We start from the raw sequence: 24,615 nt of genomic DNA, 5'->3' as shown, positions 1-24,615 counted from the left end.
GATTTACCGGTAGCGACATCTGCCAATGAAAAATGGAACCAAGAAAAGGAGGATTCTTTCGAAAATTTTCATATCGGCAGTAATGATTTGCAACATTTTTATCGTTTATTCAATAGTACAAATAGATATCAGCGATAAAAGTACACTCGGAGTAGAAGAAAATCGATTTCAAGGTGATTACTACTACTTTTTTTAGTATATACTACGATTAAACATGGGAAATCTTCAGAAATATGTGAAATTGGGAAAGGTTAGGTTTTTTCGGATCAACATTTTATTAAACAGAAACCAGTGTAATGTTGATTTTTCGAGTACTAGAATGTATAGCGATCGAGTACTATTTATTTTGGATACTTTATTTGTATTTTCCAGGCATTTGAAAAATGGTATCAAACCAAGTTTAATGCTCTATTCTGGATAAACGGTAGATTTCGCACAATGAACTAAGATCAACATTACCACCTCAGAGTAAAAACTTTTTCTTCAACTTCCACTCTGATTTTTCAAATGAATTTGCCCGTTTTCATAAAAAATCGTTGAAAAGGTGGAGAAATTAGAAATTTTCCTACCGATTTGATAGCTCCTGCTGAAAGTATCATCTCTGAACAAGCAGCGTCTCTACATTTCAGTTTTGCGACAATATGCCAATTTCTCTCAATTTCCTGATAAATTTTCGAGACAGAGATAGATCTTTGAAAAAATGACCTGGCATCCTTGGTTCTTATGCAAAATTCAACCTACACACTCGCCAACTATTATTCATTCGGCAGGAGTAAACCATAGGGTCCACACGCTCACACAAGGTTAGTCTTTTCGGGTGTAGTCGACATGTACACGAAAAATGTAAACTTCCGCTTTTTTTAAATCGAATCGAATTTTCCTGTAAACTTCGCAAAGGGGTTATCACATTCCCGTAGAAAAGAAATGCCGAGGCGCTGCTCGTTTAAAGATGAAATTTTCAGCAAGAGCTGTCAAACCGCTAGGAAAATTTCAAAGAAGCTCATGCTTTTAATCATTTCTGAAAAAAACGGACGAATTCATTCGCAAAATCATTGCAGAAGTGGAAGAAAAAGTTTTGGCTCAGAGGTGGTAATGTCCATTTTAATTCTTGAAGAAATACGGCTTGATGCTGATTTTAATTACACAGTGCTGTCACTAAGAACAATTATTACAAATGAGATTGAAAAAAGTGAAACATTCTCTGAAAATTTTCATTTTAATTTGTGGGCTAAAATTATACATTTTAATCAACTAGTTTTCTGATTTTCTTTATACTTGGCTTCATTGATCGTGTACCCTGCAAAAGTTTTTTCTTTTCACAATGTGCGGGTAGCAACATCAAATTCAGCCAATCAGAAACTGGTCCATTTTGGAACAAAAGCAGCCCCCCCAGTTGTCAGGTCTTGTGTAGGTTTCTTTGGAGCAGAGTTGCTAGTTACTCAGTTTTTCAGGAATAAAATCGTGCAGATATTATCCAGAACAAAGATTTCAAAAGCTCGATGTAGAAACTTCGATTTGGCAAACCTTGGATCTGATATTCGTTGGTTTACCGAGTTTTCGAGTTACCATACTACAACTAGTGTTTCAACTTGAAAAATCTGTGTACCATCTATGTTGCATATTTTCGATCATAATCAGTGAAAAACATCTGCCATTTTGATGAAATATTTATAAAAATTTGCAGAAATTTGTGAATTTCGATAAAATCTGTGAATTTGATTAAAATCTGTGATCTGTGACACGGAAGACAAAAACCAGTAGCTTACAGAAAATTCTGTAAATATGGTACCTTTGCTATTGAGTCGAGTTTCAGCCAGGGTTGCCACATATACAGATCAATCTGTATTTTACGGAATTTCCCAGCCCCCAGGCCGCCATGTTCCTGTGGCCATCATCTTTTCCGCACAGACGAAAATAACGAAGAAGTATGTAAACATAAATAAAAGTTTGTTGATGCTAAATATCTGTGATTTGTTGAAACAAAGTTGATTTTCATATGTTTGATTATAAATGTGATATCGTTATGATACGTTTGATATCAAATTATAATACTGACTTTCACAATCGATGATGTGTTGTATTTTACTTCATTTTGTTTACTTTTCTCTCACTGACTTGCTAGCTTTGAAGGCGCCAAAGGACCGAGATGTTGATTACGATAGCACTGCCTAGAACGCCGTATTGTTACCACCGGGCTGGAATTTTCAGATAATTTTGTGCCCAAGATTCTGCTTATGCAGATTACAGATTTTCGGTCAAAAATGCATATTTTTGATAGCGTGAATTGAAAATTGAATAATGATTGGTACTTTTTTTTCTCGAAGTAAAACAATTATCCTGATTTTATGTTGATTCCAATGAGGATGAAACTTACATAAAAGAATATCAAGGACGGTTAACACTACCAATGGTCCCATCTGCTAATTAAGATTTTTCTATGTTTAGTTTTTCTTGCAATTAGACAAACATATGCTTATCAAATAATTTCTTCTGATAAGATGGAAAGATGATGGCCTAGGTCATAATGTAAGATGGTAAAAAAGAAAGATTGCCCATTACATTATATCCAATAAACGAAAGTGAAAATAAACAGAATAAGTTTTCATTTTCAGATGAGATTTTGTTTGTTTTTTATCAAATCATCATTTCGGGACGCACAAACGCAAACATCACTTCCAACCTGTTTTCATCTACAAAATAATATGCAAACGAAGAAAAGTTTTGGAGTCTTTAAACTTGGGTTCTAAAGACTATATCATTTCGTTGACCATCGATTTATTTTCATTTTCAAATACAGATTTAAATGTGGCAATTCTGGGTTCAGCGTCCAGCAGAGCTGCCAATTATTTTTTTCAAAAATCTGTATTTGACGGAAAAATCAATCTGTACAATATCTGTCTTGAAAATTGTATATAGGGAGAACAGATTTTTACGAGTAAAAAACTGTCGCTCCATCTGATGGAACTATATACCAAAACTGAAAATCGGTATTTATCTGTATGAAAATTGAATTATCTATATATTAAGAGAGCATATCTGTATTCCTGTATCGAGTACAAAAATTGGTTTAAATACCGATAAATAGACATAGTTGGCAGCGCTGGCGTCCAGAACGATTCTATGCTAAGATTTCTGTATAAAATGTTCAAACGACGAATGAGAGATTCTCTTTGTTTACTTTCTTTTTCGATTATTGCGGAATATTCCTGCTTTTTTCGGTAATTTTTTCAGTGATTCAAAGATGATAACTATAGTTATTATTATCGGTAAATAATTCTAGTTAAGGATTGCTAAGAGTACCGTAATAATCGAAAGAGAAAGTAAACATAGAGAATCTCTCATTGTTACATTCGTCGTTTTGAACATTTCATACAGATTTCAGGTTAACAGATTAATATCTCGGTTAATTTTTCATTAGGGCGTATGAGCAAGTGACAACTTCTCTTTAATCACTCTCTCTTTCGATTATTGTGATGTGAATAAAAAGATTTTTTTTGAATTCACTACTCTGTTTGAAAGTCGAAAGTTTCGGGTATCATTTTATGCAAAGAGTTAAGTGATAAACGTGGAAACCGCTTGTGAAATCCATGTTCACATAGTTTGTTTTCGTTTATGTCGTTTTCGCTTGAGAAACCCGAAACTGACCCAGGGTAGTTTCATCAAACAAACAGTTTTCGCCAAACGGTGTTGATTTCGCACTTAGCAACGGGGGTTTGAGCAAACCTGATATAAAAACCAGGTTCGAAACTGACTCGATTTTCAGTTCAACAACGTTGAAACTAGGTTCGAAACTGGCTTCAAACAAACGGTTTGACAGCAGTTAGAGTGGAAACTGGGTTAGGTTTGGCATCAAGCGAAAACGACATTAGTGATAAATTGTTGATAAACATTGGTATACGATCTAGTGTTGGAAGGCTCTCAATGAGCGATTTGATATTGATTTGCCTTTTTCTTCAACATGAAATCCTCCGATCAATTAGAGTATCACTACGGACCATTGAAACACAACAATGCATATAATTGTTTTGGTCATGAGCTGCTACACCAAACTCCACTGTGCAGTGAGCAGCTCAAACGAGGTAAACGAATCGATTGAAGGGAAGGAACCACTTTTTTATTGCTGTTCTGTTGAGGTTATGATGCACTGAAAACACTAAACTGAGCTAGCTAGCCCATAATTGTAGAATGTGGCACTTTTCGGCGAAAGTTTGTTCAACTTACCGTTCGACGAAAAATCGTATCACTAGGATGACTGCTGCAAGCGGGATAGGATACACCAGATGCCGGTAGTCGGCATGATTAACATCCGGTCGAACTCCTGGTCGGATGTCGTCCCAGGTAACGTTTGGAGGCAACCAAACCTTGGTAGACCAGAATGTACTCGAGATCGTATGAAGCAGCTCCATCACACTTCAGTCAAGGACGTATTTCCGAGGCACAATCGGGATTATCTAGTAAAATGTTGTTCTCTACTATAATGTTAGAGCACTACTACAGCACCGATATCCTCGGATGACTTCCAACACATCAACGCGGGCAAAATAATATCAGCAGTACGCTAATCGAATGAGCCTGCACTTCACTGTGGCACTTTCCCCTTCGCCGGAGCAAATGGAGAGAAACGATTCTTGCATTCATTCACGATTACACCCACGAATGGAATTCATGTCGGAAAAGTAAAAAACTTCACGATACGCGCTATCAAGTGCAAGGCCTACTACGATTTCTGGTTTTCTTTGCGTTCCCAAATACTCTGAGAATTACTGCGGGTTGCTACAATGTGATCCGTCGATACTTTTCACTTAAATCGATATTTTTGCATTCCAAACTCGATGGCCGCTTTTCACTGTTTTCTCTGAAGGCGAATCGCGTGGTCACTTTTATTTAGGCCAAGCAAAATACACACACTGGTCAACTAACAAAACATATTTGTTTCTCGCAGATAAGCTTCCGAGTTCTGCATATACCGATTCTAACCGACCAGAAGGGATCCAGTGGATCAACTGGAAGGTAAACAAGTGACAAATTAATTCAAATTCTAGTGACTATTAACTATCCGAGCGAGCAAATAAATCCTATGACTAATCGAAGAACATCAACTCATGCGAGCACTAGCGGTGCGCGATGACAGTTTTGTGCAACGGAACACCAGCCCAAATGAATGAAAACCGTTAATATGGTGGTAGTTGTGTCATATCAGTAGTATTGTTATCTCGCTTTCTCTCATGCGGAAATTTGACGCAAGATTATTTTGACGTTTTGAATGTCTCAAGCATTGGAGTCTGTTCACAGTTGTACACTCTCAATCAATGATATGCAGGTTTTGCCCAATAATAAAAATTATAATGTTATCAACCACAGAGAACAGATGTACAGGCTCACATATGAACTGTGTGTGAAATTTGCTCAATCAGCGTGGTGAACACTTGCAGATGTCACCACGATCGACACAAGGTGACACCATGAATAAAATAAACCTAGATTTCCCAGTGTAATAGTAATGTAGTTGAGAAACCCGTGACACCAAAAGCGCCGTCTGGTGTAAATGGTCCTAAAATGCATGCACAAAGTTGCCTCCGCATTTAACACAATCACAGTAACTAATGGAAAAAAGTACAACCGTTTATCACTAGAAGCGCTGTTAGTGTCTCCGTACAATAAGAAATCCATGTTTATTTGATTTATGGTGCCACCAGTGTTGGTGATTGCCGAAAATTTGACAGAAGGTGCTGTATTGCTATCTATATTGTATACAACATTTTCAATCCGGTAGAAGATGCTACAAGACCTCGAGTCTCTCAATGCATGAACCGTGAGAGAATTTTGCTACATTTCTTCGCTCCACTTCATACTCTGAGTATTTCACGCCCTTAAAAAAAATTACAGTCTGAATCGCAAGTTGACAATTATCGCAGAAAATCGAATCGATGATTCAACTTGATGATTCTCATACTAGGTTGCTACATTTCAAAACCCTTGTGTGAAGCATTCACATACATTTTCATAGAGACAACTTATACAAAGGTTATATGCACATAGTTAGAATAAACGGCAATAGTAAAATGATTCTATCGCAATTATCAACTGCCTGTATAGAATTAGATCGCGAAACGAGAATAAGCAACCGTTTGTTGCTTCAGAGAGGGTCGCCACAGCAGCGTGCTAACCTTTGATTCTCAGAAATGTCATCGAGAGAAATTCGCTTTCGCACTGGTGTCGATTCTATGTTAAGTTAGCCATGCCGGGTTTTTGTTGTTGCCATGATATCCGTCTCTCTTTGATGGCACTTATTCAATCGTGTGAAGAGTTGCCAGTGAGCGTTCTTTGATACGATAAAAGCCATCCTTGGGTGCCACCACGATTTGGGTGCCGCTTTCACATGAGCCACAATTTTTTGGTGCAACATTCACGCTAGTTGTTTGTTTAGTTATTGGTTAAAACGGTTAGTTTCTTTTTGTTTTATTCCGATCGAATTGTCGTGTGATTTATGCTACATAGAAATAAATTTGACCTTAAAACTTAGAGAAATCGTGTGATAAGTGTCAAAATTGTTGTAGTTGGAATATTTATATAACAGGCAGGAGGATTTTGTTATTGTTCCGTAACGTAGTGGAACGTTTTAAAAGATCGCGGCGAACAGTCGAATAGGTGGCAGTAGTGTTTCCAACGTATAGCAAATTTAAAATTTACACAGGATTTTGAAAAATTTAGATCGAGCCTGTATATCTGTTATCTGTGTATCAACTGTTTTTCAAAGGAGAGCAAAACTTACTTTGACAGCAAATAGAGAAAAACATCGATGCCTTTTTTGACTATGATTTTAATTCCTACTTAAGCATTATTGTATACCCTCAATTTTTGATAAGTCAATGAATGGTTGGTTATTCTTTTAAACGAACACTGCTAGAAATCTTTTCTTTTTCAATGTGTTTTACTAAATATATGAAAACAAACAGGCACGATAAAAATCATTGCATGAACATGAACATGTTTGTCGAACGTCTAACGAGAAAAACGCGTTTTAGGATTATCATCTATAAAATCGACAGAAACAATTTAATTTTGTAGTGGGTTGACTCTTACTACCAAAATAAGTGAAATATTTCGTAAAAATATAATCAAACTATAAAAAACAGATTTTTATTCCTTAATCAGAGGAAAGGCAAACTAACGGTTGTTCACAGAACTCGAAGCTACAATTATATTTATATTAATTACAACGAAATATAAACAGGTTTTGATTGTATTTATATTAAAAAATTTATTCTAAAATTCTTAGACTTTAGAATTCTCTATTCTGGGTTGAGAATTTTATGATCGAACAGAAATTCATTTTCATAACCATGCACATAAAAATGGTGTGAACGCAAAATAATTTCCACAACACACAGAATATGTACAATATTAATATGTTGGCTTACATGTCGTTGAAGTTCATCTGCATATCCTATAATGACTTCCCGACATAGAAAGCAGAATCTGGAAGGTAAAGTAAAGTCGGCATTACATTCCGTTTTTTGGAATTTGACCTTCCTGTTTCAACAGACTTCGCAGCCGATTCTTAGCGTACATAATCATTGCATGGCTAGTACTACGATCCTACTGACACTATGAATCCTTCCAGATCAGGGCTCGAACATATGACAACTGGCTTGTAAGACCAGCGCCGTATGCATTGAATCGCCAACCCAAATCTGGAAGGTGCATTCTATTATTAACCAACAATAATTTGTAGTTATTATACTTACTGCAAGGATCGTAGAACCTTCCTCAGAAAATAATTGCGTAGTGCTAAAATGTGAAATGTTAATGACAGCGAAAATGTGAAATGTTAATGACAGTTACCGAATACTGTCGACATCAAGATTAATTTATTAATATTTTTAGCCGAATATTGCTCACGTACCCGACGTTAAAATGTTCCGTGTATTTGACGTAGTATTTCTTCATATGAATTGCTTAAATTAATGTTTATGTTCCGTAACCGTTCCATGCCGGTGATAGTCGAATGATGCTACGTGTGAATCGCTTTTACATATTGTTTTGTTTTCATCTAGGACAGGACCTGACAATTGTTAATCCACTTTTAGGACCAATTTCGGACCAGCTCGTGATTGGTTGAAATTGACATAAGCAAGTACAAGTTGTTGAAATCAAGATTACTGCAGGATGGTAGAAAAAGTGTTGTCAGTATCGTCGGTAACAATGTAGCTTGATATTGGATATTTTATTTTTCGAATCATCTTTTCAAAATTATTAATTTCAATAGGATTTAGGTTCAATTTGTTTTTAAATCCTGTCAATGCGGAAAGTATACGAGTACATTTAACAATCACTGGATGATACAAGGAGAAAGCCTGAAATCACGAAGTGCGATATGGACGAGAATATTGATTATGTTGGTTGAGAATAGCACCGAATCTTTGGATACTTCTGTATGCTATTATTTTTCTCAAATAGAATATGTTGAATCCTTTAGTTTATAAAGCTGCAAAAATTAATTACCCAAAATTGAGTGTTTTAGAAAAAAATTATTTAGCTGTTTCAACTAAACGTTTTCTTCAAAACAAACATCTGATCAAAATGAATCCCGAGCTATATTTTTGACCGATATAACATTTGTCTAAGTGTTTTCAAATGATAAATAATTTCATGTTATCAGTGGAGAAAGTTTTCAGAATTAATAATTATCTCTACTGGCAACAGTGATCGCGAGGCATTTATTATTTACAGCAGGGAGCAACCGGAATAAGAAGAGAAATATTTTTCTGGACAAAGAAGCCAGTTGTCTGGTCCTGTCCTAGGTTTTCATCAGGAAACGTATTTGCACCCATTTCTCACTAGGGCCGCCGTTCGTTTTTCACCGGGCATAGAAACCTAAATACATCCCTCTCAGCAGGCCGTTCAATTTTGTTGGTTTTTGAGCGCTTGTTGAACGACATATTGCACGAAATATTCGTTTAATTTTCTGGAACAGTTTGTTGTTGTTTTTTCTCTTGCATAAATAGTGTGAAAATTAAGTCTTACCTTTAAATAGAAAGAAAATTTCTTGTTATTCTACGTGAAGTAGAAGTATTGTGCAGGTATGTATTGTTAGTTTAAACAAATAAGTGGAAAAAACTTCAGAAATTCTGCAGTAAAACTAGTCCAACGGGGCTCCAACTCTTCATGTTAAAAATGGCTCAACAATGGACCTCTGTCTGCCGGGTTTGTTGAACGAAAAAAATGGCATTCGGTTCAACGGTCTGTATCAAAATCGGCAAACGAAGGTCCCGTGTTGGCCTCCCGTTGAACGATTGATTGAACTTTCATTGGACCAATGAAGGACCACCGTTCAACTTTTTTCTAAGTGGGATGTTCCGAAACTTCGGCATTCGCATTTGTTGTTTTCGAGATAGTTGTTTATCACTGATTAGCAGGGATGCCAGGTTTACAGATTAATCTGTGTTTCACAGATTTTGAAAATGACACAGATTTTCACAGATTTCTGAAAATGATCACAGATTCTGGGAAAAATCACAGATTTTCACAGATTTTGGAAATCGATCACAGTTTAGCACCAAAAAGTACAGAGCGTGTTGGTAGTGAGACCTTTTTTTTTTGCTCACAAAATTGATTTGGATCTGCTATTATGGTAGGGGCAACGGGCATCATGGCTTGATCACAGATTTTTGAAAAAATGACCTGGCATCCCTGCTGATTAGTTCAGCACACAGTGGCGTACCGAGAAAATTCGGCGCCCGGGGCAAAATAAGAGATTTGCCGCCTCCATCGTTGGTTTAGTGAGCAAAAAGAAAAACAAAGCTGAACTCCATCTCCGGAAAGATGACGGCCGAGCAAAAAAGGCCCCCCAAGGATTGGTTTGCGCCCCCTAAAAAAGTTGCACCCGGTGAAATTTTCACACTATTTTTGTAGGAAAGGAAACAACAACAAACTGTTCCCACAAACTGAATGAGTATTTCGTTCATTATGACGTTCAACAAACGCCTAACGAGATCCAACATTTTCTCAGTTTCTTTCTCTAATATATTTTGGTCCGACCGTACATATTTCTAGATATAATAAAAATGAAGTACATCGTGTCTCAGAAATTTTAAGATTTTTCCGTTACTCAACATATTATGATATGAATATGTATTTCACTTCGATTACAACCAAAACTATGAGCGCCAGTCCGAAATATATTAAAGTATTAATAAAATACCTCCGTTACTAGTTATTTTTTGTATTAATAAGATTGAGATTTTTGTGAAATGAAAATGTCTAAGCAAAATTGTAGGGTTTTGAAGCATTTTTTCGCAGGAAAAATAAACTCGAACTGTTTATTTTTATCACTTGCGACTCGATACATTACACGCGGCCAATTAATCATATTCTAACATCCACTTTGAAGAGAAATTTCGGATGATTCGGTGCTCGCAGAAAGCTTAAATGTATACAAAAATCTCTCTTTTCTTTCTAGTGCTGAAAACAACTTCTCGTCGGTCAATATATCTTCGGCCTCATAAAGACAGCTACATATGTTTAGAAATTTCGAATTTATCTATCAATGTATTCTCCTTGAAGAACAAAACAATTATTCCAAAGATGTTTCAACACCACTTCTATACCACAACATCTCTTTAGCCTACAAAAACGCTTCAGATCTCACCATTCGCAAATTCTAGCAAGTTTCCTTTTTAAATTTGAGAAAAAAATAGTTGCTAGGTACTAAATCTGATAAATATAGTGGATGTGGTGGCAATTCGAATTCGTGACACGTCGCATTTGATCAGATGTGAGTAAATGCAACGCTTACATTGCAAAAAGACATTTCACACTCAAGTACTCATGCAACATTGTGAATACACTTACTCTTGATTACTATCCTACAACTTTTCAATTTTCCATAACGATGGAATGAATTTTGAGGCGATTTTTGGAACAACACCCCCTTATTCGGACGACCAGAGCGTGATACAGTGGCAGATTTGTGAAAGGATTGATTTGGCGAGCAAAAAAAAAAAGGTTTATTGCCCCAACAAAACCATTGTGCCCGGAGCGGCTGATCCATTTACTTACTTATTCTCCTCCCCTTTCCCACCTAGATTCAGCATATCAGTCAATAGCGGTTGATTTGCTTGGAGTAGATACCGGGTAATGCTAACCAAGTCATTTTTTTACTTGCATAATACGGAATTTTGACAGATGTCAACTGATGGATGTCTTTAGAGGGATTTTTGATTAGTGACACCCTTTGTCTGGCAGACCGGGGACTTATTGACCAACGTCAGACCCTGTCAGCTTGGAGCGAAATCAATCTTCAGCCCAGCAACGCCATCGCACAGCATCACATTGAACAATTGTATTGGGCGCAGTGCTGCTATTTTGGCGCGCACGAATTTGACATATCTCTCCCCTACTTCTATGTACGAGATTCGATGCGGACTCGTCTGAGGGCGCCATGCTTGCAAAAAAGGATGTTGCCAACTATTTGTTCGGGAAATGTGAGAGCTGGATATCTTGTTAATATGATGTCTTTGCCAACGTGCTATTTTCGGAAGGATGAAATGTGTTGCCAGATTTCACATGAATCAACTAGCTTTGTTCTTATTAGCGGCCCTTACACGAGCATTAAAAATGTCATTTTAAATGATGACTAAGTAATGATGTATTTCAAATTTCGACCGTCCCACGACAAAAGGGCCTAACTGCAAATGACAGTTTCTCTTTGTTTACTTTTTCTTTGACGTTTTACCGAACTGATTTTATATTTGACGCTTTACTCTTCGCAAAACTTTAAAGGTAAAACTACAATCTTTCGATTTATATTGGAAACTTTAGAGAATTTGAAATAATGGTTCCGTAATAATCAAAAGAGAAAGTAAACAAAGAGAGGCTCTCATTTGCAGTTAGGCCCTTTTGTCGTGGGACTATCGATTTGTTAGAAATCTCGTCATTAGTGCACCATTACACGTTCATTAAAATGATATTTTTTTTTAGTAATGACATTTTTAATGACTCGTGTGAGGGCCGCTATTGAAGTTGCTATTCCCGGTGAAAAAGAACGATATATTTCGTGATGAAAACAAAACAATATGTAAGAGCGATTCGCGCGTGACAATTGCCGACTATCACCGGATTGAAACGGTTACGGAGCCACAATTATTCGTCCTTATTCTGAATAACGTCGTATCAATTTTACGATCGTATTTCATTTGTATTCTTAATAACGCTAGCAAAATCAAAGGTAGCTAGGATTCGATCGAACCAGATTCGAAAATCAATACGTCGTTATTCAGAATAAGGGTGATTGTAAAGCAATTCTTATGGAGACACACAACGTCACGGAACATTTTGACGTCCGGTACGTGAATAACACATGACATGACCATGACATGGCCACATGATTAATCATGCGAATCGTATTTAATACCGGCATTTTCAGATAAAATCAAACCAATTGCACCAAACCACCAATTGGAAGGATTGCACGGTATTAGCGGGCTAGGAATGTTAAGAAGGGATTGTGCGGGTTAAGAAAAGTTTTATCTTCGTCGAAATTTTGCTGCTATTTTGTGTAGCAACAGGTACCTAGACACCATCCCATTTACATGCGAATTGTAAAAGGGTTATGCAAAGAAAATTTCGGATTAGTATAAATCAAATGAATTCAACAAAACCATTTCAAATTGCTACTGTAATCGTGTTTATTTCTTCGCGCAAACATCTTTGGTTATGTAAACATTTCATAAACACTGGTACTGTTTTAGTTTGCTCGTGTACAGTATTTAGCAAAAAACCTACATGAGTTAAGTAACTTTTCACATATTCTCTAAAAGTCTTACAAGTTTCATAAACTGTGTACCTACATGTACTACGATATTGTTTGGTAGTTGCTGCTATAATGTCTCTGGCAATGTTCTCTATTTTCTCTGCTGTTGACTAGAATCGAATCGATCGCTTAGTGAGCTTCATATGCGAGTTGGATTTGTGATTTAACACCTAAACATGACTGCCGTTCATTTATAGTTATCATAACTACGCGAGTACTTCAGTTGGACTTTAGTCATAGTTTAAGACGAGTTCAATAAGTGTTTACAATTAGTTTAAACCTAATATTTGGTCTAGAAGTATGTAAAACAATATTCAATAAACAAAATTATGAGACAAAAAGGTAATCAAGAGTTTTGTTTCAATGGTAGACGGTTTGATGCCTAAACATTGGCCGAATTTTTTGACTAGATTGGTTACCTGCATTTTTAACACTATTTACTGTGCGACTAGATTGGTTTCAGTTAGGCTCGGAACGTCCCAGCGCTGCATAGACCTCGATACGTTTCTCGTCTATGGCGACGTGCATTGCCGGACTGTATGGATCGAATTGCAGGATACGTTTTTTTCGTCGGTAAATTCCTTCCTTACGCATCAATGCACAAGACAACAACTCCTGCAATTGGAGGTTATATCGAAACGCCTCTAAAAAAATCTTCTGAAGATCTTACCTCGTTGACTGGAAATTTGAGAAACCGAAGAATACTGCGGAGTGTCCCTTCAACATTTTCTACCAATTCATCGTAGAATACTAGCTTTACTTCACCGGTAAAGTTCTTCGCCCAGGATAGATTCGTTTGTTCCCAGGCCCACAGCTTGTTCTTGACGAATTGAGTCCAATCTAAATAATAGATATGACACTTCAGTTCAGTAACGGTATTCAAATTGATCCATATTGAACACTTACAACGTCCTTTTGTCCGTCGGTAGCGATCGGGTGAAGCAAATCCTACGTGGCCACCACTTTGACGATTGAATTCAGCTAGGATCGCTTTCTTCGGATCTCGAATGAGAAGAATGGCTTTACCGTAGGGTGCCCAAGCATTCGGGCCCCACTCGTGCGTTTTGATTACGAGCACCTGTGAAACAAAAAAATGATTGTGGAAATTAAGTTATGTTAACTAACATTACATTTAATTAGAAAAATCGGCTTCATTAAAATTTTTTTTTTCGTTTGGATTGGCTTCGACGAAAAATACATCTACTATATTTTTTACTGATTTTTTCTGTTTTGAAAATTGCTGATTTTTGGATATATTTGATTTCTGTGGATTGTAATGATGGTCTGGTTATTGCTTCCAAATGTTAATTTCGTGCTGAATCCAGTGGCTATTGGGTGCTTTTGATTACATGGAAAATAAAATTGTAAATAAATTGTCTGTTCGAGTTGAATTGGACAAAAATTGTGGGGTTCAACCAAACACATAATTTTCGACAAACAAAAGTTCTTAATGGAGTCAGTTTCAATATCAATTATTTGGTACCGAAGGGCGTTTCTAGACAATACCTAGTTTCCAGCAAGCAGAATTATGTCTCACGCAAGGTTGAAACCGACAGACAATACATTTGAACACGGCGTCATTTAATTTCTTTTACGCTCATTAAGTTATCTTAAGATTTGGCGCCATACCCTACGCTCTTCGGTTTCCGATTCCTAATTATAGGATTTTGGGTTGGTCACTTCATTGCGATTTGGTACAAAAACTAATGCATGTTTTACTAAGTCTGAAATTGGGATTGGAAGCTGAATGTTGCAGCTACATTTAGAGCTGAATGTTGCAGCTACATTTAGAGCTGTAGAGACGAATTGAATAAAAATCTAATTAGTGTTTTTTTTTCAATTTTCATGAAGTGTCCGGTTTCGCCCCATAGGATGTCCTTTTTAACCCCGCAGTCTCTGAAATTTTGCATTTTGGGTTAGTCACTTCTTCGCGACTTTTTACGGTAGTTAATGCATATTTCTCCAAACCGCGAACTGGGCATTGTAGCTGAAGGCTGAAGCTACACAACGATATATACAGGGTCCGCCATGTAACTTTTTTTTTGAACATGCAATAAAACACAAACGGTTCATCCGATTTCAAAATATATTTTTTCATATTAAAGTACAATCCTTCCGGTTAATTGTGGAATATAATTTCATTCAAATGGCTGCCTTGGCTGGCCTTGCAGTACGTCATACGGTCGGTCCAGTTTTTTAGTACATTTTCGATTGTATGCAGCTTTATTTCAGCTATGGCTGCACGAATGTTATCCTTCAAGGCTTGAATTGTCTCTGGCTTGTCCACATAACACTTATCTTTGACAGCCCCCCAAAGATAATAGTCTAACGGCGTCAAATCACAGCTCCGAGGCGACCAAACGACATCCGAATTTCGACTGATAATTCGATCTTCGAAGGCGGTGCGCAGAAGATCGATCGTAGCGTTGGCTGTGTGGCACGGTCTTCCTCTTCAAGCAACGGGAAGAACCAATCGTTAATCATGGCGCGGTAGCGCTCGCCATTGACTGTGGCGACGGCTCCTGCCTCATTTTCGAAGAAAAATGGCCCAATCAAGCCGCCAGACCAAAATCCGCACCAAACAGTCACTCTCTGAGGATGCATCGGCTTCTCCATGATTTCCGTCCCCAGATGCGACAATTTTGCTTATTAACATACCCGCCGAGATGAAAATGTACCTCATCCGAGAAGATGTTAATTTTGGCAAAAATCGGCGTCTTCAAGCTGATTTTCAAAGTACAACTGCACTATTTTCACGCGTTCCTCAAGCGTATACACAACCATTTTCGTTCAGCGGAAGGATAAGAATAAGTTTCTGTCAAATCAGAAGTGACATTAAGGTTACCAATGTCGAAATAACCGCTAGTTCAAAAAAAAAGTTAGATGGCGGACCCTGTATAACTTGGGTAAAAACTTAGTTGTAATGGATACTTTTTTTAAATTTACTTAAAATGTCCGGCTTAGCCTCGGTCTCTTATACGATGAAAACCTCAATGGCGCACAGGAAGAGACCTGAGATGGCAGTGACAATCTTTAATACAGTAATGCAGTTAGATTTTGCACGAACATGACATAACCTTACAGAATGAACAAAGTGGTTTGTTTATGTGTTCATTCTAATACGTGGTTATTAGATTTTTTATCGTGAAGTCATAAATGCACAAGAATTCATCCCTGACAGTTCAGCGGTACTGTTTACAAACAAACTTAAACAAAATCGTGAAACACATCTCAAATAAGCATCTTTACACTTTACAACTAGCCACTTTTATTTAATAAATCTCTGAAACGAACCGTATCGAATCGTAAACAAATGTTTTGAAACTCTATTTAGGTGATATGAACCGTGAAAGTTCTCGTCCGTTTGTCAAAAGACAAACAACAAAAAATCTGTTCAAAAAAGGGCCGCTGAACTGTCAAAATGTGTTCATCCGATTGAGGTTAGCAGCGACGGTGAAAAACCTAATTGGATATTTTATCGTGAAGTCTCAAATGAACAAGAATTCATCGTTGACAGTTCAGCGGCACTGTTTACAAACAAGCTCAAACAAAATCGAGGAACACATCGCAAACAGTCATCTTTACACTTCACAACTAGTCACTTTTATTTAATAAATCTCTGGAACAAACCGTATCGAATCGCTAACAAATGTTTTGAAACTCTATTTAGGCGATATGGACCGTGAACGGTCTCATATGTTTTTTTTATTTAAAAGATATTTTTATTCAGGCCTATGTGCGTACAAGCTTTACGTGGCCGATTTTTTAAAATATTTTTTTTTTGGTTGGATCTCGTTGTCACCTTTTTTCTAGGGGGAGAGAGCTTCCATTTCTCTACTGCGAGGATTGAGGGGCACTTCGTTCGTGGTTCGTCTCGTCATCCATTGCCGCATCGAAGGTATTTGTCGATTTCCGTCTTCTTTTCGTTGCTAGTTGCTGTAGATGCACCTTGTTGTACATTGGTTACATTTGCTGGTTGGTTGGAGGGTAAGTTGTTAACTGCAGCTGGTGTACTTTGTTCTATAGGGGATGATGATGGGTTCGTTGAACGGGATGCTTCATTGCTGTTGGTGGCTGTCACAGGTATATTGGGGTTGCTTGGGGTTGGTGTGAAGGAAGCACCGTTTTCCTTTGGTGTAGTTGTCTCCTTGTCCAGTTTATCACATGGCTTACCGTACTGAACAGCTTTTTGGCAATATTGACATGTGGCCATCTGATTGTCATAGATAACAAGTGATTTGCACGGAATTCTTGTATCTTGACCGAAAATCACATAAGAAGGTATAGCCTACTTCAAGTGTATGCGTAATAAACGTACGCCATTTAGAATACCGGGGAAAAAAATCTTCCACTTTTCTTTTTCGATAGAGAGAATCTCTCCGTATTGGGACATAGTTTTGCGAATATATGATTCGGTGACGCTTGATGGAAGATCATGCACACGCACTTCTATAGCACTATCTTCCATATATACTGGAATGTTGTACTTAATGTTCTCGTGCTCCACATAGTGCACATTGTTATTGTCTTTTGCGAATTGTATTGCATTCAACTCTTTATAAAACTGGATGTAAACAACATTATTTGTCTTATTGCATTGAAGTAAATGCACACGTTTAATGGCAAGATGCATTTGCTCCTTAAGCAAACCTTCAAGTTCTCGTACCGAAGGTCGAATTTTGCACTGCCTGAAGTCACCAACAATTGTATTCTTTCGTGTCAGCGGTAACTTTTGTTCGTTTGGTTCACTCATTTCGAGGTCGTTCTATTGTTCACTACACAATACTGTACTTGGTTTCTTCTGTCCCGAACGTAAGCGGTTTTGTTTTATCGACTGACTTGGATGAGATGTGAAAGCGAACTGATGTCTCATATGTTTGTCAACAGACAAACAATAAAAAGTCTGTTTACAAACAGTAACTGAGGTTAGCAGTGACGGTAAAAAACTTAATTAGGGTTTAATTAGGTTTCACACGAACATGGCATAACCTCACAAAATGAACAGAATGTGCTTTTTTTGACAGCCGCCGGTGGTTTGTTTGAAGTTCAAAAGTTCATCAGAGGTTGATCGTATGAATTTATAACTTGTAAGTCGCCTCTAACTAACAGATTCATAGAAATATCGCTCCTTGATGCTGGAAACGCATACAGGGCAATCTTTTTAGTTCTTTTCACTGTGAAACACGATTTTAACGAAAAAGTCGTCATTTTTCAATTTTTAATTTGCAGCTGTCAAAAATTAACTTGATTCTTCGGCAGTTCATTTGTGTCGTCATCGTGTAAACCCTAGTTCAGTTGTTTTACGGCTAATCAATCAAATTTATAAGGAGTTATTTGGCCGGATTTGATGACGGAAATGTCATTAAGTTAGACATAAACTCCGTGGTGTGGAGCGTATCCAACGGTACATCGGACAGCTCAGAAGTTGGGGAAGTTCCTACAGAAAAAAGAGATGTTGCTCTATTGGCAATTGAAATAAATTTAATATGCTTTTTCATTTCAAGACATAACCAAAGCGATTTGTTTAAAGATTTCATGTGCAAAATCACTAAGAAGAGAGATTAGATTATTTATCACTTAGCTTTGATGTGTTTTTCATTTGGATGTGATGTATTTTGCTATTGAATCGAACTACGTGTTAAACACTTGATTTTCTAGTGGATATGAGTACAGTTCAAATGTATGTGCAGAACACTTAATTCGGTCAACTGTGTTTCAATTGAAATCTATGTGGAAAAGGATGTGACATTCATATGAAATACACACAGAATAAAGAGGTAATGATATATCTTGTCATCCCTGATCCCACGGTAGCGATCATCTACCTGTCGTGATTTCAATCGCCTACGGATTAAGACAATCAATGTTTCGTATGACCTCACACGAAATATTGATTGGAAATGCTACGCAAATTCGATATCTGAGAAACTAGAAACAACACAAGAACTTCCTCCGGAGGAAAAGTACACGTTTTTGGCTGGCTTAATTCTCGACACCGCGACTCAAGCTCAGACCAAACGTGTACCCGGCGCGAAAACTAACATCCGTCCCCCCAACCCGTGGTGGGACAAAGAGTGCTTAGAAACTACGCGGCATTAGACGCTAAAATGAAAAGCTTGATCAAAGCGAAGCAAAGCGGTTATTGGCGCCGATTCGTAGACTGATTATCGAGAGAAACATCAATGAGCACTCTTTGGAACACAGCCCGACGAATGCGCAACAAAAACACCACAAACGAAAGCGAGGAATATTCTAACCGCTGGATATTCGATTTCGCTAAAAAAGTATGTCCTGACTCTGTTCCGGAACAGACGATCATGCGCGTCGCCTCATCTAACAGAAACGAAACACCTTTTTCGATTGGTGAGTTCTCACTTGCGCTTTTATCGTGTAACAATAAAGCTCCGGGGTTAGACAAAATCAAATTCAACTTGTTGAAAAATTTGCCTGACTCTGCCAAAAGGCGCTTATTGAATTTATTCAATAGGCTTCTTGAGGATAATATTGTCCCACATGACTGAAGACAAGTAAGAGTTGTTGTCATTCAAAAACCTCCGATCACAATTCGTATAGGCCGATTGCTATGCTTTCCTGTATCCGGAAATTGATTCTGTTTCGTCTAGACAATTGGGTCGAGACAAATGGCTTACTTTCAGATACACAATTCGGCTTCCGCAGGGGCAAAGGAACGAACGATTGTCTTGCGTTGCTCTCAACCGAAATTCAAATGGCATTTGCTCGTGAAGAACAAATGGCATCAGTTTTCTTAGACATCAAGGTGGCTTTTCACTCAGTTTCAATAAACATCTTATCTGAGAAGTTGCATTAGCATGGTCTTTCACCAATTCTGAATAACTTTTTGTATAATCAATTGTCCGAGAAATACATGTATTTCGCGCATGGTGATTTGTCGACAATACGAATCAGTTACATGGGTCTTCCTCAGGGCTCATGCCTAAGCCCCCTTTTATGCAATTTTTACGTAAAAGATATCGATGAATATATCAATACATCTTGCACGCTAAGACAACTTGCCGACGACAGCGTTGTGTCCATTATAGGACCCAACGCTGCCGATCTCCAAGGACCATTACAAGATACCCTCGACAACTTGTCGACATGGGCTCTTCAAATGGGTATCGAGTTCTCTACGGAGAAAACTGAGCTGGTTGTATTTTCAAGGAAGCGAGAACCAGCACAACTACAGCTTCAACTAGGGGATGAAAACATAGCTCAGGTCTTCACATTCAAATATCTCGGGGTTTGGTTCGACTCCAAAGGCACCTGGGGACGACACATTAGGTATCTGAAACAAAAATGCCAGCAGAGAATCAATTTTCTTCGCACAATAACCGGAACTTGGTGGGGTGCCCACCCAGGAGACCTGATCAGGCTTTACCAAACAACGATATTGTCCGTAATGGAATATGGATGCTTCTGTTTCCGATCCGCGGCGAACACTCATTTCATCAAGCTGGAAAGAATCCAGTATCGTTGCTTGCACATTTCCTTAGGTTGCATGCAATCTACCCATACGATGAGTCTCGAAGTTCTCGCGGGCGTCTTACCATTGAAAAACTGATTCTGGGAACTCTCATATCGATTGCTAATTCGATGCGATATCTCGAATCCGATGGTGATTGAAAACTTCGAAAGGCTTGTCGAGCTCCATTCTCAAAACCGTTTTATGTCCTTGTATTTTGATTATTTCTTCGTTTATTTCCAACCGTGCTCATTTCTTGGATACTTCTGATTCTACTGTGTTTTTCGACATATCCATGAGAGAAGAGATTCGTGGAATTCCGGATCACGTACGCCCTCGAGTGGCTCCTATTATATTTTATAATAAATTTAGAACAGTCAACTGTGAAAAGGTGTTTTACACTGATGGATCAAACATCGACAGGTCCACAGGCTTCGGCATCTTCAATCAAAACTTCACCGCTTCTTACAAACTCAGTGAACCGGCTTCAGTTTACGTCGCAGAATTAGCTGCTATTCAGTACACCCTCGAGATCATTGAAACCTTGCCCAAAGACCATTACTTCATTGTCACGGACAGTCTAAGTTCAATAGAAGCTCTCCGGGCAATGAAGCCAGGAAAGTATCCCCCATATTTCCTGGGGAAAATACGGGAACACTTGCGAACTTTATCTGAACGGTCTTATTTAATATCGTTAGTCTGGGTCCCTTCGCATTGTTCCATTCCGGCCAATGAAAAAGCAGACTCATTGGCTAAGGTGGGCGCATTAGAAGGTGACATTTATGAAAGACGAATTTGCTTTAATGAATTTTTGGTATATCTCGTCAGAAAACTCTCGAAAGTTGGCAAACTTCATGGAGCAATGGCGAACTGGGACGATGGCTACACTCCATTATCCCTAGGGTATCGACGAAACCTTGGTTCAGGGGGATGAACGTGAGTCGCGATTTCATTCGTATTATGTCGCGGCTCATGTCAAATCACTACACTTTCAACGCACATCTCCGGCGTGTTGGGCTCGCGGAGAGCGGTCTCTGCACCTGTGGCGACGGTTATCAAGACATCGAGCAAGTCGTGTGGTCGTGCGTAGAGTATCGTGACGCCAGGTCGAAGCTACTGGAATCTCTTAGGGCCCGAGGTAGACCGCCTGAGGTTCCGGTTGGGGATAGTTTATATATGCTACTCATATACCAGTACCTTAAACACATTCATATACAAGTGTAAGAAGACCGCTCCAGTCGAAAACCAGCATGCAGGCCACCCGCCGGGCCTTCGTAGCCTGAGGGAGTTTCCAACGGACCCACACCGACCGAAGGATGCGGCCAGCATAGATATTTACCAACGCCATCTGGAAGACTCGTGCAATACTCAATTCATCGACCACTGCCGATCGCCAGCTGAAAGCTGGATTTACGAGAACCCGAGATGACATAGTCTAATGATACTATTCTAGTTTTAAGTTAGTCGTTAATTAAGATTAGAAAATACCCTTGGCTCTAAGATCTTAAGCAGTGTGCGTAAAATTATATTACATTATTGAATAAAAAATTTTTTTATCATTTTGATATGCATTTCAGATAAATGACACATGATTTCCACTAAATATCAACAGTTTTTATACTCATTTTATGAGTGAAGTGTATGTTTTAATGAATTTCACGTGTTCCACAAGTAGTGATAGTTCAAATGCTTTGCACATGATGCTAGCGTGCAAATTATTTTCAGTGTACAAAAACACGGGAAATAATGAAGAGTACCTACACTTGGTAAACTTCAAACTTGTAGCTGTAAACTTCAAACTTGTAAGTGTAGCGCACGATCCGCTCGGTGGGAGAAATTACTGAGTGTGATTGTGTAACCCCAAATCCCAATGATTTTTACAAAAGGTCTTGTAAATGACAGTTTTTCTTTATTTCTATACAAAGCTGTCGTCACGTTTACCTTTCAACTTTTTATATGAAATCTTCTTGTTGCATGGAAAAAAATTGGTAAACAAACAACATGACTTTTGTATCGTTGAAAGTTGGACTCGATCCTACATCCTTGGAACCTTGGCGCCAAGAAATCTGCTTCCGTCAATTCGAGGAGAAATCAACGTAACCGATCTTTTGTTATTAATACCGATTGTTGACATCTTTACCGCAATATAGATATGTTTTCCGTTTAACTAACTGTTCATACAGATAATTACCGATTTTCAGGTTTTTCTTGGATTGGCATGACAAAAGAACATTTTACTACACTTACCGATGAGTTGGCAACATTTTCTGCAGGAAAACCACTTTTCAGTAGGCCGTAGTCTTTGTACACACTTCCAGTAAGAATACCTGCAAAGAAAGTGTATAGTGAAAATCACGACCACCGTGTAAACACCGTAAATACCGGAACTCACCCGTAGCCTGCTGCAGTAAATAGCGCAGCCACGTGTTTCCGCTGCCGGGGAAGGAAACCAGTGCTGTTAGCTTCCGGGTGGAAGACTTCGGTGCCGGCAATTGTCTGTCGTTTACTATCCTACCACTATCTGCTAGCTTATTGTTAAATTTGTTGTTATTACTATTAGGCCATTGCGACGAATAGGAGGCAGAAGAAGTTTCGGCCGCCGACGACAACGACGACGCGAATCTTTTGTGCTTGTCGAGATTGACATCGTTGTGCCTTTTTTGGTTGTGGATGCCCTCCGTCGAATCCGGTAAACTGTTGGAACTGCCAGGCTGGTGCTTTTTCACAAAATGTCCCGGAAAGGTTTCAAGTAGCCTGTAGACCTTCGGCGCCGGTGGCGGACTGTCCATGTAGCGTAGCTCACTGCACCACTGTAGCGGTGGTTTTTTCCCCAGCAGCCCAAGGTCTCGGTTGCGGAGCGTTTCGAACTCACTGTACCCTCGGCCATGGTTACGCTTCTGTTGCGGGTTCTGCAGACTGACGAACGAAAGGAACAGAATACCGCCGATGTATACCACTATGGTACCGGCCAACCCGAAGAGTCGCCAACCTCGCAGGGCCATGGCAGAGCATTTCTATTGAAGCTGAAATGAGAAAAAAAGGTGAAATTTAATTTTCTACTTTCCGTCTTGGCTGGTAGTTGATTTTCATTTATTCAGTTTCCCGGAAGTGAATATCTTCGGACACATTTAGTGCTCTATTTATTGCCTTGTTCGACGGATTAATTTTCTCTTGTCGCCCGCATGGAAACCTAATTAAGGCGGAAATTGCTATAAGCACAAGATAAATTCCTTTCTACCAGCAGGGTGGCAAATAAACTGACTTACAGAACAAGCGTGTGTGACTGGAACTGTCTTTGATAAAGTAATATGATTACACCAAACACAAAGCCAATTCGTAATCTGGTTTCCGTTGTGGTTTCAGAAAATCGTTTGGGTGCAGTTACACCCCACTGGCGTAGAATCGATTGGAATCATTCGAGCGTAGATAAGGACACACCTTGAAATGTACACAGTCGGTAATTTGGCAATAAATGTTCATCTTTATAGGAGAAGATAGCATCATGGGTGTATCAATATTTTTATGTTTGTTCGGCAACGCTAGTTATCAATAAAACTGCACATTTTACTTAAATCGATTGGATTTATAGATGCAGTTTACCATACATGTCAATCGTAGTAAATGTTCATAAATACGACTTATTATTATTGTTTTCGACCTATAAATAGGCATATCAACTATTGATTCCTTTCTTTCTCACAATTCGTTACTGTTGATTGGAGTAACGCCTACTATTGGTGGGCCAGGCATGTCTTCAACGTACACACTTCGATGATAATTGAAACAAATGAATCGAAATCAAACGAGAATTGATTGCCTATTCTGAGGCCAAATATAAATCGTTCCACAGAAGTGGTATTGAATTGTTAGACTTTTGGCATCAAAAATTTTTTTTTTCGATTCCGGAAATTTCATGTGGTGATTTTTCAAAATCGAAAATTTTCAAACCTTAACCGTCGGACAACACTCCTTACCCATATCTGATTCAGCACAAATTTTGTATGGGAACTTTTTTCGAAGTGCTCAAACTTACGAAATTAGAGGGGATCCCAAATTATTGGCACCCTTACATGTATTAGAGCGGTAAAAAACAACGTTATTTGTTGGTTACATCACTTATACCATCATATCTCCGGAATCAGAAATTGCAGTAATTTGATCTTCGAACTTGATTAAATGCCCAATAGTAGCTTTCAAACGAGCCTAAGTTTGTTAAAATCGGTTTAGCCATCTCCGAGAATCTTGCGCGGTAAAAAAACAACGCGTTTTGTCGTTTACGTCACTTATATCATCATATCCCCGGAACCAAAAGTCACAG

At 38.4% G+C, this 24,615-nt stretch overlaps 2 protein-coding genes across 7 annotated transcripts in view; both read right to left on the bottom strand.

Annotated features, from left to right (window-relative positions):
- The window catches only part of LOC131433026 (ceramide synthase 5), a 55,518-nt gene extending 50,378 nt beyond the window's left edge, over positions 1-5,140 (bottom strand). The window contains exon 1 of the mRNA XM_058599754.1: positions 4,222-5,140. Within this exon, the coding sequence (XP_058455737.1) occupies positions 4,222-4,406 (185 nt within the window). The 5' untranslated portion in view covers positions 4,407-5,140. The remainder of the gene's footprint in view (positions 1-4,221) is intronic.
- Positions 5,141-12,664: 7,524 nt separating this feature from the next.
- The window catches only part of LOC131426895 (WSCD family member AAEL009094), a 116,625-nt gene continuing 104,674 nt past the window's right edge, over positions 12,665-24,615 (bottom strand). For all 6 annotated transcript variants that reach the window (XM_058589649.1, XM_058589650.1, XM_058589652.1 and 3 more), the window contains exons 3-7: positions 22,690-23,320; positions 22,545-22,624; positions 13,721-13,892; positions 13,485-13,654; positions 12,665-13,429 (exon numbers count right to left, since the gene is read on the bottom strand). In XM_058589649.1, the coding sequence (XP_058445632.1) occupies positions 13,274-13,429; positions 13,485-13,654; positions 13,721-13,892; positions 22,545-22,624; positions 22,690-23,299 (1,188 nt within the window). In that variant the 5' untranslated portion in view covers positions 23,300-23,320 and the 3' untranslated portion in view covers positions 12,665-13,273. The remainder of the gene's footprint in view (positions 13,430-13,484; positions 13,655-13,720; positions 13,893-22,544; positions 22,625-22,689; positions 23,321-24,615) is intronic.

Source organism: Malaya genurostris, chromosome 2, assembly GCF_030247185.1.
Source record: "Malaya genurostris strain Urasoe2022 chromosome 2, Malgen_1.1, whole genome shotgun sequence".
In the NCBI taxonomy this organism is placed as follows: Eukaryota; Metazoa; Arthropoda; class Insecta; order Diptera; family Culicidae; genus Malaya; species Malaya genurostris.
This window is presented reverse-complemented; position numbering and strand designations above follow the sequence as displayed.